This window comes from Equus asinus, chromosome 18 (genome assembly GCF_041296235.1).
Source record: "Equus asinus isolate D_3611 breed Donkey chromosome 18, EquAss-T2T_v2, whole genome shotgun sequence".
Taxonomy (NCBI): Eukaryota; Metazoa; Chordata; class Mammalia; order Perissodactyla; family Equidae; genus Equus; species Equus asinus.
In genome coordinates, this window is record NC_091807.1 from 30,831,320 (window position 1) to 30,845,407 (window position 14,088).

General features: G+C 39.5%; 1 protein-coding gene across 12 annotated transcripts in view; it reads left to right on the forward strand.

Moving 5' to 3' along the window:
- Nucleotides 1-14,088, forward strand: part of ITSN1 (intersectin 1) — a 204,291-nt gene that overhangs the window by 54,086 nt on the left and 136,117 nt on the right. For all 12 annotated transcript variants that reach the window (XR_011495392.1, XM_070488809.1, XM_070488815.1 and 9 more), the window contains 3 exons: nt 4,358-4,417; nt 6,356-6,448; nt 7,441-7,504. Coding sequence is in view for 11 of the 12 variants with exons in the window: in XM_070488809.1 (XP_070344910.1) it covers nt 4,390-4,417; nt 6,356-6,448; nt 7,441-7,504 (185 nt within the window). In the remaining variant the exon portion in view is untranslated. The remainder of the gene's footprint in view (nt 1-4,357; nt 4,418-6,355; nt 6,449-7,440; nt 7,505-14,088) is intronic.

Below are 14,088 nucleotides of genomic sequence, written 5' to 3' on the forward strand. Positions count from 1 at the left end.
TGCGGTTAGAAGAATGGTATGTGGGAATGTTCCAGCCTCATCCTTAAACAAGCATTTGGACTTTTGTGTTAGTGAATAAGCCTGGAAGGTACATCTTCATTCACACCTCAAAGTGATTTAGTTTTCGTTAGATTGATTCCTTAACCAATATCCAGCTGGGGCCAGTGACACTTAAGGGACAGGGCTTTAATTAGGGAGGGGAAGAGAGAGAAGGGCATTGGATAACAGGTGTAGGACATAGGTTGGAATCAGCAGTCCATTCACTTATCACTAATGGATGTAAGATGAAGAGGAAGCAGAGAGGGAGGTCACAAGGGCCAGAAGATAAATTGGGTCTAATTGAGTCTAAGGTGGAGGCTTTTGGGGAAGAGATTCACATAGGATGGGGACTTATCTTCTGAACTCTAGGAAGGATGGTAAACAGCAAATACTCTTAAATGCTTTGCAAGGAGCTGCTGATGATTAAAATATACTTTGGACCATAGACTTATATCTAGCTGTGACCTTCTCAATATAACTGTGAAATATTTAAAGTAAGATATAGAATTATTATATCTATATATATGTTGGTGGAAATAGCCTATTTTTATGCTTTTGTTCTCATAGTTTGGTATTAAGATTATGATAGCTTCATGAAATAAATTGAGCAGTGTTCAGTCTTTCTCTGGGGAATGGTTTTAGGTAAAAGGAATTATTTGTTGAAGATTAGTTCACACTCGTCTCTAAAATAATTTTTCTTGGTATCTTTTTAATGTTATATCTTTACATTTCCAGTTATTTCTGTGGTCTGTTAAAGTGTTATACCTTTTTAAAGATAATTTTGGAAGTTTATATTGAGGTAGAAATGCATCCGTTTTCTCTTGTTCTCCACTTTAATGCATAGAATTATGCATAACATTTTCCTAAGCAAAAATTCTAAAGAAAATATTAGCAAGTGGGACCTAACTGTGCAGTAAAAGAATAACATGCATATCTGAATTGGGTTTATTACATAAATGCTAGGATAATTTATGTTAGGAAATACATCACTATAATATAATATGTTAATTAAAGGAGAAATACGTGGTTATCTCATTGGATAAAAAAAAAGCTTCTGAAAAAAATTTAACAGCCATTCCTAATAAAAATTTTAAGTCAAACAGGAATAGAAGGAAACTACCTAAATGTGGTAAAGTCAGGGCTGGCCCCATGGTCTAGTGGTTTTCAGCGCATTCTGCTTCAGCAGCCCAGATTCAGTTCCTGGGCGTGGACCTACACCACTTGTCAGTGGCCATGCTGTGATGGCGACCCCCATCCAAGATAGAGGAAGACTGGCACAGATGTTAGCTCAGGGCAAATCTTCCTCAAGCAAAAAGTGAGGAAAATTGGCAACAGATGTTAGCTCAGGGCAAATCTTCCTCACCATAAAACAAAACAAAAAAACCCAAACCAAAACAACAACAACAACAAAAACATGATAAAGACTATTTACCTAAACACAACAACAAACAAATATATTAAATTATGAAATACCAAAACCAAGACATGAGAATCAAGGACAGTGTGAAAATTCCTGCTATCACTACTATTATATAGCTTAGTTTTATTGATTTGGGCTAGTAACATAAGGCTAAATTCTTTATTTCCAGAAGATATAGTTCTAGAAAACCTAAGAGACTCATCTGGAAGACTTAGCACCAGTAAGAAAATGTGGTAAAGTGGCTGGGTATAAGGAAGATAAATCAATAACTTTTCTTGATTTTGCAATACACAGTAAAGAATGGAAGTAAAACAGAACAGAATGTATTCTCACCTTACATGTGTTAAATATTTGTGTTATTATGCTTTTAAAATTAAGAGCTTGCCATTTTTGTAGAGCTCAATAAAAAGATGTATGACTTGTCAATTTTGAGAACATTATGAATGTGGAGTGAGGTAAAACACACTGAAATCTTTTGGAGAATTATCAAGCTTGCCCACGTGCTGTATTGACTGAGAAACAGTGGAAGAAGAGAATAGCAGCTGCAGCTTCTAAAGGGAACTGGCCGTGAGAAGCAGCCTGCTTCAAAACTGTAGTCACAGACCTCCTGTTAAAGATGGTGCCTGGACCACATGTGTTTTCTCCTTCCCTAAAGTTGGCTATAATCATAAAATAGAGGAAGGTTGGAACAGATGTCAGCTCTGGGACAGTCTTCCTCAGGCAAAAAGAGGAAGATTGGCAGCAGATAGTAGATCAGGGCTGATATTCCTCAACAACAATAACTATATATATGTATGTATAATCACAAAGGAAGCATAAAAGATGTTAACTCATAAGGAAAAAGATAATGGTGGAGGAGACAGTGACAAAAGGTTTTAACCATTTTTTGGTAACAGAGAGTAAATGGAGGAGTGGTAACTGGGTTCAGAGGAGGATACAACCTAGTGCCTACAGGGGGTGATGAAGATGTGGGACAAGCCAGCTCGCCCCAGGAATGTCTGCACGGGCTTCAGAGTGCTTGGGGGCTCCAGGTACTCCCAAAGGCAGAGGTCAGTTTTGCAGCTGAAATTGGAAATTCTTTAAAAATCTGTGTCCAGGTCTTTGACCACCTTCTTCTACACCCTCAGCAGACAGGTGACTCACTTCCGTCCCCTTCCTTCTGGGCAGATGGGAAGAACACTGGAACCAGAGATGCTTCAGATTAGAGGGGTGAAGCATGGGGCTGAAAATAAAGGGATTATGGACAAGTCTGCACACTGAAGTGTAGGCCCCTCACCTCCTTCTCCCTTCTCCACTCCTCCCCAGAAGCCAGTAGCTAGATGTGTGTTCTCTCTGCCCTCCCCTACACTTCATTCTCTCTGGCAAGACTGAACAGCTTCGATGAAAAGACCTCTGCTTACTGACATTTGGAGGTCTCCCAATGAGAAGGTGACTGGGTATATATCTGATCATTGTATGGACAAGCCCGTCAGTCAGCAAACGTGCCACCCACACCCAGCTTCTGAGCATTCTTTTAGTGCCTCCCTCCTAAATATGAAGAAACACCTGGGGATCACCAGATGTCTGAGGAAAGTCTCAAAAGTGAAAGAGAAAGACCCAAAACAATGAGCCAACAAACAAGGAATCGAATCATGCAAGAAACCGAAGAAAACTAAAGAGCAAAATAAACCCCCCAAAATTAGGAGAGTAAAAGACATTGTTGTGTCAATTAAAAAAAAAAATGCGGGAACAGATTGAATATGAAATTGAGGAGGATGAGGGCAAGGGACTACTTTTTTGAAATCTAAATTTATCTAAGTGTTTTCGCTGACTATTTAGTATTCATTTTTAACTATACACATTTACCACTGTTGTTAAATTAAGCATAGGAAAAAATACTCATTAAGTTTGCATTATTTTAGTTGGGGAAGAGGCCTGGCTTGGTTTCACATTGGCTGTTCATGAACGAGTGATGCCTGTGGAGAATTTTGGAGCCTTGGGTTGCTGTTTGGTATTCTGGGCAGATGCTAGTGTAACACGCATTGTGTACAGCCTTTCTCAGAGTCTTTGAGCTGCAGTTGCAGATAGTGTTTTTCACAGGTGGGACACAGGCTGTGGAGTTTGCTGTCCCTGCTCAAATCCAGCTGGGTTACCAACTGTGTGACATTGCTCTAATCACCTCACCTCTCTGATTCTCATTTTCCTCATCTGCAATGTAAGGATGGTAATAAGAGTCCCTATCTCCAAGGGCTGTGATGACAGGGAAGAGATAAGACCTATAGATCACCTAGTACAGTGGGCAGCATGTACTGAGTGCTCATTAAAAGGAGCAGTTCTTGGGGCTGGCCCGGTGATGTAGTGGTTAAGTTCGTGCGCTCTGCTTTGGCAGCCCAGGGTTCTCTAGTTAGGATCCCCGGCATGGACCTAGGTACTACTCATCAAGCCATTCTGTGGCAGCGTCCCACACACAAAATAGAGGAAGATTGACAACAGATGTTAGCTCAGGGCCAATCTTCCTCATCAAAAAACAAACAAAAAAACAAAAAGCAGTTGTTGTGACCAGCAAGCAGATGAACTAGTATGTGTAGACGGTTAAGAAGAAGAAATATTTAAAACGGAACAAATACAACATTAATGATGTAATAGGCTCTCCTGAACTAGTGGTATTACTTACCAGACTGAAAGCTTCTTATTGCCAGAGAATCTTTCATCAGCATTCCTCAGTGCACATTATTGTACCCAACACTAAGAAACTGCGCAGAGAATGAATGAATGAACCCCTTAGTTTAACTTTCATTTGTAGTGCTTTACCTTAGCTTTGGTGTCAGTCTTCTCATCATTAAAGACAACATGTTAGTGTGTTTATATGTCTACAGGAGTGAAGTTTTCATAAACTTATATGTTGCGTTTCAATTACAGGCGTCCATTAGAAAGGTAAAAGGAACAGAACCATGGCTCAGTTTCCAACACCTTTTGGTGGTAAGTTTGTAAAGATTTTCCTTTTTTAATGTACTTTGAAACCATATTTTAAAAAGCTCAGTATTATGGCAAATTTCAAATACACACGTAAGTAGGGGGAATAATAGAATCAACCCATCATCTGTGTATCCTTCATTTAGTTTAAATGATAATCAACTCATGGCCAACATTGTTTCATCTGTATTCTTTTGAGCAACTCTCAGGCATCATATTGTTTCATCCACAAATATTTTAGTACGTGTTTCTAAAAGATAACACTTTTGAAGACATAAGTACGATCCCACATTACACTTATAAAATTTACAGTACGTCCTTAATGCCCTCAGCTATCAAGTCAGTGTGAAAACTTCCCTGATAATGTTTAGATTTTTTTTGTTATAGTTTGTTTGTTCAAATACAGGATCCAAACAAGAGACGTATATGGCAGTGAGTCCAAGCATCTTCGAAGCCCCTTCGTTACTGAATTCTCCCTCCATCTGTTCTTTTCTTTGTAATTTATTTGTTGAAGTGACTGGGTCATTTATTCTATACTTTTTCTGAAAATTCAATTTGGAGTATGGCATTTTTGTTTGTTTTACTTTATCTGCTTGAAACATATCAGTCTACATAAAATGTATTTTTCAGGTAGTTTTTCCTAACATTATTACGAAAGTGTTAAGTACTGTTTTTGCCTGCTGGCCAACTAATTTTTTTTATTTTCAAAAAGAATGTGGCCTATTAATGGATTACTCTTGGCAGCTGTCTGCTCCAGTCATCGTGAAGAGAGTAAGGAGACACAAGCGCTGTTCCTCTGCTCACATCTGTAAAAGCCCCTGTGGGATTCTAATACAGAAGTCTGCAAACCTTTCAAAACCTTAGCGTTATTGCGTTATTTTGTGTTTTGTTTTCATCCCGCTTCTTATTTATTGAGCAAGGGTTTTTTTTTTTTGGTTTTGATTTTGTTTATAGTTCCAGGGATGAATTCTGACAGGGCAATAAAAAATCCCTTCTAGAAACTGCAGGACTGAAAGGCCTGTCTCCATCACCATTTATCCCTAATGTGTAACACATTGCCTGGCACACACAAGGCGTTCAATACATATGTTTCCAGGGACTCAATGACTTGCCACTCTACCTGTCGCTGTTATCCCAGACCCTGTAGTGAGGGGAGATGTGATGTTTAGACGTTTTGCTTTTGTGCTAGGCACATTTGCATTTTGTGTGAAACATACATATTGCCTGCTGCCACCATCTTGGAAAGTGTCTGAAGTTTTGAAAGCCTTCACCCTTGTAATCTATAATTACTTTGGTGAATTTGTTTGAGGAGACCTAAGACTAAGGTGAGGAAGATCTCAGAAATGAGGGGACATGTGGTCAGTCTGAGACCTGAAACTGAAGGAGAGCTTAAATCCCATTCACTTTGGTTTGCCATCGTTTTTTTTCAGCATACCCATTTTTAAAAACAGCTTCAGTGGGGTATAATTGACATACTATATTTTTAGTAAATTTACAGAGTTGTGCAACCATCACAACAATCCAGTATTTGGATATTGTTATCACTCCAAAAAGATTTTCATGCAATTGCATAGGATACTAATTGTGAAACCAACTTTTCCTGTAACTTTCACCTGTAGCATTTAAGACATCTGGAAATGCAGTTTTAAATTAGTCTATTGCTTAAGTTTATGTAAATAAATTGTAGTTTATTAACTTAGCATGTCTTTCTACAGTCCTGCTAACTACAGGACTATAAGACAAGTTTTTAAAAAAAGAATTTGTGCCAATGACTTTCTTTTTTATTTTCTAACTTTATATGCATAACTCCCAAGGACAAACGGATGTTAATTTATCAAATCATTTATAATGTGTTGACGGAATCTTAAAGTACTGTGGAAATAGTGTGTGGGAGTGCTTTGTGTTCTCACTGAATAATTTCTTTGTGTTTTCTTTGGATTGTAGGCAGCCTGGATATCTGGACCATAACTGCAGAGGAAAGAGCGAAGCATGATCAACAGTTCCATAGTTTAAAACCAATATCTGGATTTATTACTGGTAATTGGAGTCAGTATTTTTACTTATCAGTAGTGCATATATCTGTGGGAAACCTGTTATGCAGAGATAAGGTGGGCACATATGACCGAGGGGACCTTTTCCCTGATTGTCTTAGCCTTGAGCCTGTATGTTTACAGTTGTGTTTCCTGTGATGCGTTCAAGCCTGTTTGCAGTCTCTGATGGATGTCAGGTCACTCGTTTCAGGCATGTCCCTGGTGATGGAAACTGGTTAAGATGAATGGACCACATTCTTTAAGTAATGTAGCATTAGACTGTGGTTCCTGAGTGAAAACACTTGCTTAATTCTCATCTTGAACTGGCTTGGGAAACTTAAGTAAATTAACAGATTCTGAACATTTAAAGAGAAAAAAAAAAAGGAATTCTCTTATTGCTGTGTCCCCAAAGATCCTTTTGTACTTTGCCGTTTCTATTATCTTTCCTGTTTGATTACTCTTCAGGAATTAGCTTTAGAAAAAATGGGATCTGGATTTCCTGGGGACTTGTTTTTGCGTATGTCTCATAGTTCTCTTTAATTTATTAATTCTTAATCTCAAATTGATGTGATTCTTTTAATCCTTATTACTTATTCTCTATAAATGTATTAGAAATGCCAAAAATTTGAACCGTGGATATTGGGAATAGCAAAGAACTTTTTTATAAAGTAGAAGTATGGGTCATCAGTTTCCCGAAGATTCCTGTAGATTCGCGTCATCGTTAATGTGTAGCTGTCACCATCTTAGTTAACAGCATATTAATGAAAATGGGCAGTTTGCCCCTGCCCTTTGGAGGGGGTTTTTTAAAGTGTTATGTTCTAAAGTAAATGCTGATGGGTTCATTTTGCTGTCACTTATAGACTTACCATTTGGCTTTTATCATGTGTTCAATGTATTATGTACAGGAGTACCAGCCTCTTTCTTATTTTTATAATTTTGCTGTAAGAGAATTTTTGTCAGCTGTTGTTTATTCTGAAACTTTCTCCATTTGATTTGCAGGTGATCAAGCTAGAAACTTTTTTTTTCAATCTGGGTTACCTCAGCCTGTTTTAGCACAGATATGGTAAGTTGGAACTTCATGTAAGCAGAAGGTAAAGTACAATATTCCGATAATATAATTTCTTAACATATAGAAGGAGAACAAATATCTCTAGTCTGAAATACTCTGCTGCTTCTTACCTGAGAAATGCTTCTGAAAAAATATCTTTCTAATATGGGACTAATAAAAAAAAGTGGTGACATTTGCAAGATAACACTGTCACAAAGTTGAATTTCCAGTCGTGAAATCTGTGTTTTGCTGTTTTCTCACCAGTTTGTTTGGCTTCATCCACATCACCCATACTCATCTGAACGTCCACATCTCTTGCTTTATAATGTAATGGTTCTGTATGTTTCATTGGATAAAAAGTAAAGAAAATGTTTGAGGGTTCGTTGTGAAGTAACCAGTGAAATAGTGAAATAACCAGTGTTTATTACAATGTTGTACAAGGAGGGTGCATAATAAATATTGTTGAATTCCTGATTAACTATCACAAATTCACATTCAGTCCTTTGAAACCACAGGAAGGAAAGAGAGTGAGTGAAAAAGGGTGGCAGATATGGTTTTGGGTTCTAGGTTTATGATTTTGGGGAGCTATGCGGAATTCTGTTGCCAAGAAGCCACATTTTCCCCCACTGTGTGGTTCTTACAGTTAATCTTCATATCCCCGGGCTCCTCAGTGTTGGGGAGGCAGCTTGCTGTACTAGAAAGAGCACATGATTTGTAGTCTGACACCTGACTTTGAATCCCAGCTGTACTATTTTCTGTCTTTATGATTTGGAACATGTATTTATCATCTCTAACCTCAGTTTTCTAATCTAGAAAATGGGAAGACGTACTTTGCTTACAGGGTTGTTGAGAGGATTAGTGGACAAACTGTAAATAAAAGAGTTGGTGTGGAATAATAGGCCTTCAGAACGAAACCCAAAAAAGAGCTGCTATCATCATTGGGGACCGGATATTCCACATAACTCAGTTGTCCAACTCATTGCTTGTCCCCTCAAATGATCAGTCTTTTTCTTTATAGTTTTATGGAAATTAACAAAGATTGACGTAGTTCCTCGTTGCCTTCAAGCAGGGTCTACAGAACATAGTTTAAGCTTGATTATGAGCGTCATCAGTGTGAAAATCATTTACTATGTTCTGAAATAGCAAAACTTCTATGGGAAATATATATATATACTTATTATCTGTATATATTTGTGGATGGATATATTTGAACGGAAACTAAATGATACCAGATTCCTGTGCTGTTTTTGGTGTCTGCTTTATTTTCTTTTTCCTGGTTGTCAGCATATTGGCTGCAGCCGTCTCAGCTTGTGAGTGTCCTCTGATGACGTCCTTAGCTCTAACTTCTGATCTACTTTGAGCTAGAAAAATCAGATGACCAAAGTTTTGGAGTTACTTTTAAAATAAAATAAAAGGCTGGGAAGGAGAGAGCAAGCGAGAGCACAAGGACTCATGGACATGTGAGCACAACGACTCTGACCTGTCCATTAAGTGCCTAAGTTTAAATGCAAGAGACTTGTGACATCTGTGTTAATTGTAACAAGCTTCTTTTGCTTTACGTTCTGGCGTATGCTTATGTTTCACACCATCGTCAAGATCTCTGACTGGAACCTTCCTTTCCCAGGCTTAACTTCCTCCACTGAATTCTGCTTTTATGCTTTATTCCCCAATTTGTGAAGGTTCATTCAAAAAGCAGTCTAATGATGAATACTCTGCTGTAAGAAAATCTCACTTGGCATTTATTCAATCAGCAGTGGAAAAATATTTATCAGATGTCTGCTATGGGTCAGTGACTGTTGTAGGTCTGAGGATACAGCAGTGAACAAAATAGACAAAATTCCTACTGTCATAGAAATTGTAATCTAGTGGAACGAGGTAGTCGATAGGAGTATAAAAATTGTCACGTTAATAAGTGTAATGGAGAAAAATAAAGTATTATCTAGTAAATTCACTTTTTTCAATTAAAACATTTGTTAGTTTTCCAAACTGTTTTTAGCTAAGTATACCAAAGTCATTTTTCCAACTTAATATTGTTTTTTTTAAAGATTGGCACCTGAGCATTGGCACCTGAGCCAACATCTGTTGCCAATCTTCGTTTTCTTTTTTCCTTTTTTTTCTTGTTCTTTCTGAAGCCCCCCAGTACATAGTTGTATATCCTAGATGTGACTGCTTCTGGCTGTGCCATGTGGGATGCCGCCTCAGCGTGGCCTGATGAGCAGTGCCATGTCTGCACCCAGGATCTGAACTGGCAAAACCCTGGGCCATCGAAGCAGAGCGTGTGAACCTAACCACACGGCCACGGAGCTGGCCCCGCAGCTTAATATTTTTATAGTGAAAATTTTTATTAGCAATACAGATGATGAATTGGCAGTCTTACGTCAAATCAAAATGTTCTTTGTCTTTAATTTTTTCTGACATTTTGTTAAATAAATTTGTGATGGCATATTTTTCTTGACAAGAATTGCTAGTCGGGGGGAAAACCATGCCTCTAAGTATCTTTTCTCAAAAGAAATCCCTTTGGAAATAAGCGAAAATTTCCTGAAGCACAGATGTGCTGGGAAGATGGTGGAATAGAGTAGTGCAAAGTATGGGTGAGAAGTATCCTTCCGCGCTGCCTCTGATGCTTGGTCGCTTCGTAACCCTGGGCAATACTTGACCTTTTCAAATTTAGGTTTTAAAGTTATAAATAATAACAGCTGACCTAATGGAATAGTTTTCCTTCTCTGTCTCTCATGCTCCTTCTGTGTTCTCAGGTGGTTTTTCTGGTGGGGTCACTGGGAAGGCGCGTGCCCCTTTTGGTCAGGAGAGGGTTTGAGTCTGGGTTTTAGGCCGTCTCGATGTCAGTCATCTGGGGAAGAAGAAAATTTTGGATTGGAACTATTTCTAGTCTCTCTCTCTCTCTTTGGGCCTTACTTTCTTTGCTCTGGACCTCGGTTCAAATAGATGAGTGATGTGGACTGCTGGGGAGTATATGTTGGAAACTTTCTAATTTTTGTTCCATGTAAAAACTATATAACCCCTTGATGAACTTTTGAACTTTAACCTACTAATACTTTGGGTCTACCTATCTGTCCAGTCCAATTTCCAATTAAGAATAAAGGAAAACCTGAATTCTCAGAATACAGAGTCAAGTCAGTGTGTGTAATGCCAAATTATAATAGTGGCCAAAGATGATTCATCTTCCTAGAAATTGTCTTACTAGTAAGGAACTGGAAGGAAACTGGCAAATATCATATATCCTTTTGGCAACTTAAATGCTTAAAATTGTTCCAGCCTTGGGCTGGTGTGGAGAGGGAAGAGAAGAAAGCAGAGGGGAACGGACAATAGCCTTGAAGGTATAGGAAAGAAAAAAGGTTGAATGAGGGCTTTGGAATTAGAGGGAGTAGGGGCCACAGAAGTAGAGATTAGAGGCTTTTAAGGAGAGAAAGGAGGGGAGGGAGGGAGCCCCACCTGGAAATGGGCCCTGAGAGAGGAGGAGGGAGCCGGAGACATACAGGCAAAGATTTGAACAGCTTGTTGACCTGGTTCAGGGATGGGTCGTGGGGGCAGGGCAAACAGCTATGTAACATGCACTATGTTAGGATGCTTCTGACTATGTGTCAGAAGGGCCTTCCACCCCCAACACGACCAATTTGCCACACTCACTCACTAAAAACCAGTCATCCAGGACTCCTGTTCCTCCCCACCTGCCTCCCCATGCCTGAGTCTTCCCCATCTCAGTTCATGGCATTGAGCATCTGTCCAGCTGCTAGGAGCCATGCTTGATTACTCTCTTTTCCTCACTCTACACATTCGTTCCATCAGCATATACTTTTGACTCTATTTACAGACTTTATCCCCAGTCTGGCCGCTTCTGTCTGCCTCCACTGCTCCCATCCTAATCTGTCATCTCTCCTGGGCCCACGGTTGAGCATCCTGACTGGAGTCTCTCTTTCACACTTGCCACCTTAGATTCCAGTCTCCAAACAGCACCCAAACAATCTTTGTAAAAGGTAAATCCGCTTAAAACTCTCCAATGAGAAGGAAATCCCAAGTCATTACCAAGGCTGTAAGGCCCAATATCATCTGGCTCTTGCTTTTTCCCCCTTCTCTTATTTTGCACCGCTCTCTTCCTCAGTTTTTACACTCCAGTTGCAGTGACCTCGTGTCTGTTCTTTAAACGGGCCGGGCTTCTTGTCTCAGGGTCATTGCACTTGGAATTTCCTCTTCCTGTCAGGCAGTTCATCTAGATCCGCACATAGCTGGCTCCTTACCCTTCAGGTTTCAGTTCATATGGCACCTCCCCAGAGAAGTGTTTCCTGACTGCTAGTCTAAAGTAGTTCCCTTTGCACCTGCTGCGGCCCGCCGTCTCCTCTTTCCCGTTAGCTTGTTTTGTTTCTCAGTAGCACCTATCATGTGGAATAATCCGATTGGTTTTCTCGTTTAGTGTCTACTTGTACTAAAAGATAAGCTCTGTGAGGGCCGACCCTGTCTTTTTCACAGTTTTAACGCCAGTGTTTGTTGGATGAACAAACGAATGAATGAATGACTAGGCTGGATTAATCTGCACAGTGAGGGGTGAGCAGCCCATGACAAGCCTTTGTGGCTGAGGTGGGCTCCTAAAGGAATCCACAGGCATGAGCCCTGGTGCAGTGAGTGAGATGGGGCGAGAGGAGGCTGGTCTTTTCCCTTAATGCTATGATACAAACAAAGTCGTTTCAGAATCGCTCCACTCGTCTCCACTACAGACGCCAGACTTCCTCAGTGGAGTTCAAGATGATGTCAAAGTTCTTTTTGTTTATAAGACTGAGGGTATATGAAGTACCGTGGTTAGAAGTTACTTCAATTAGGTTTTTTTCCCTTCGTTCTATGTGGATATGTTATTTATTTAAAATACTATTCGGTCTATTTATTTTTGTTTTCAATCAGTCTTTTTTTTAAAAAAGATTTTATTTTTGCTTTTTCTCCCCAAAGCCCCCCCAGTACATAGTTGCATATTTTTAGTTGTGGGTCCTTCTAGTTGTGGCACGTGGGACGCCGCCTCAACATGGCCTGATGAGCGGTGCCATGTCCGCGCCCAGGACTTGAACCAGCGAAACCCTGGGCCGCCAGAGCGAAGCGCGAGAACTTAACCACTTGGCCACGGGGCCGGCCCTATGTTTTTATTCAGTTTGTGGGTCTCCTCTCGTCTTTGCGGCCTTAATGTTATTTTTTTGAATACATAACACAACACGGTTCCAAATGCCAAAAGTATACAAAAAAGTGAACTCAGAGAAGTGTCGCTGCCTCTCCTCTCCCTTCATCCCGTCCCCACCTGTTCTATTAGTTTCTTATTATTCTTCCTTTGTTTCTTTTTGTGGAAGAAAAGCAGATCCACGATACATTATGTGTGCATATTTATATTTAAATTATTTCCTCTTCCTTCTTTTAAGGTAACCTCCTATAAATGTTCTTTTATTCTTTCCTTTTCTCACTTAACAACACATCCTGGAAATCACTCATATCATTCCAAAGAGATCTGTCTGTCTGTCTGTCTCTCTCTCTTTTTTTTACAGTTATATAGTACTCATTGTGGAAGATATACCATAGTTTGTTCAATTGATCTATGTATGTGCATTCAGTTATTCCCAATATTTTGCAATTACAAATAATGCAGCAGTGAATGAGCTAAAGTGTGTGTGTGTGTGTGTGTGTATTTTTTTCTTCCCATTGTTTGAGGTGCATCTTCAGGGTAAATTCCTAGGAGTGGAGTTGCTGCGTCACAGAGTCAATGTGCATATAGTTCTGTGGATGTTGCCAGATTCCCTCTGTTTGGAGTTGAAGCACTTTTTCCCACCAACAGTGGATGATATTAATGCATGGTTTATTTGTACAAATCAAAAAACTTACCGTTAATATTCAGCATACCTGTGGCCCCTCTCTTATCTCAACCCTGCCTGCTGCTGTGTACAGATTTTAATATCAGGCTAAACATTGTATTTAAGATCAGTTCATTTTCAAGAGTCATATACAGCAATTGTTTGACTTATGCTTTTCTTAGCATATATATTTTTTATTTTTATTGAGTTTATAATAGTTTACATTGATGAGATTTCAGTCGTACGTTATTTCTTGTCTGTCACCACATAACTGCTCCCCTTTACCCCCTGTGCCTACCCCCAACCCCCCTTCCCCTGGTAACCACTGAACTGTTTTCTTTGTCCGTGTGTTTGTTCATATTCCACATATGAGTGAAATCATCTGGTGTTTGTCTTTCTCAGTCTGGCTTATTTTGCTTAGCATAATTCCCTCCAGGTCCTTTCATGTTAATGCAAATGGGATGCTTTTCTCTTTTTTTATGGCCAAGTAGTATTCCACTGTATGTATATACGGCATCTTTATCCAATCATCAGTTGACGGACACTAGTTAGTCTTTTGGGGGGATTATTAGAAGTGAGTAAACTGGAAAGTGACTATAAGTGGGAGATGGAGTGGATGGCAGAGCTGAAGTCACTTTTTGCAGAGCAGCCTTGAGAAATAGGATGCCAGCTCTGATCCAGTGGATCACGGCAGGGCTGCTGAGCTGTGTGTAACTACTATATTTCCGTAAGGGCTTTGAGGTTTTACTGCTGAGGAGTCCC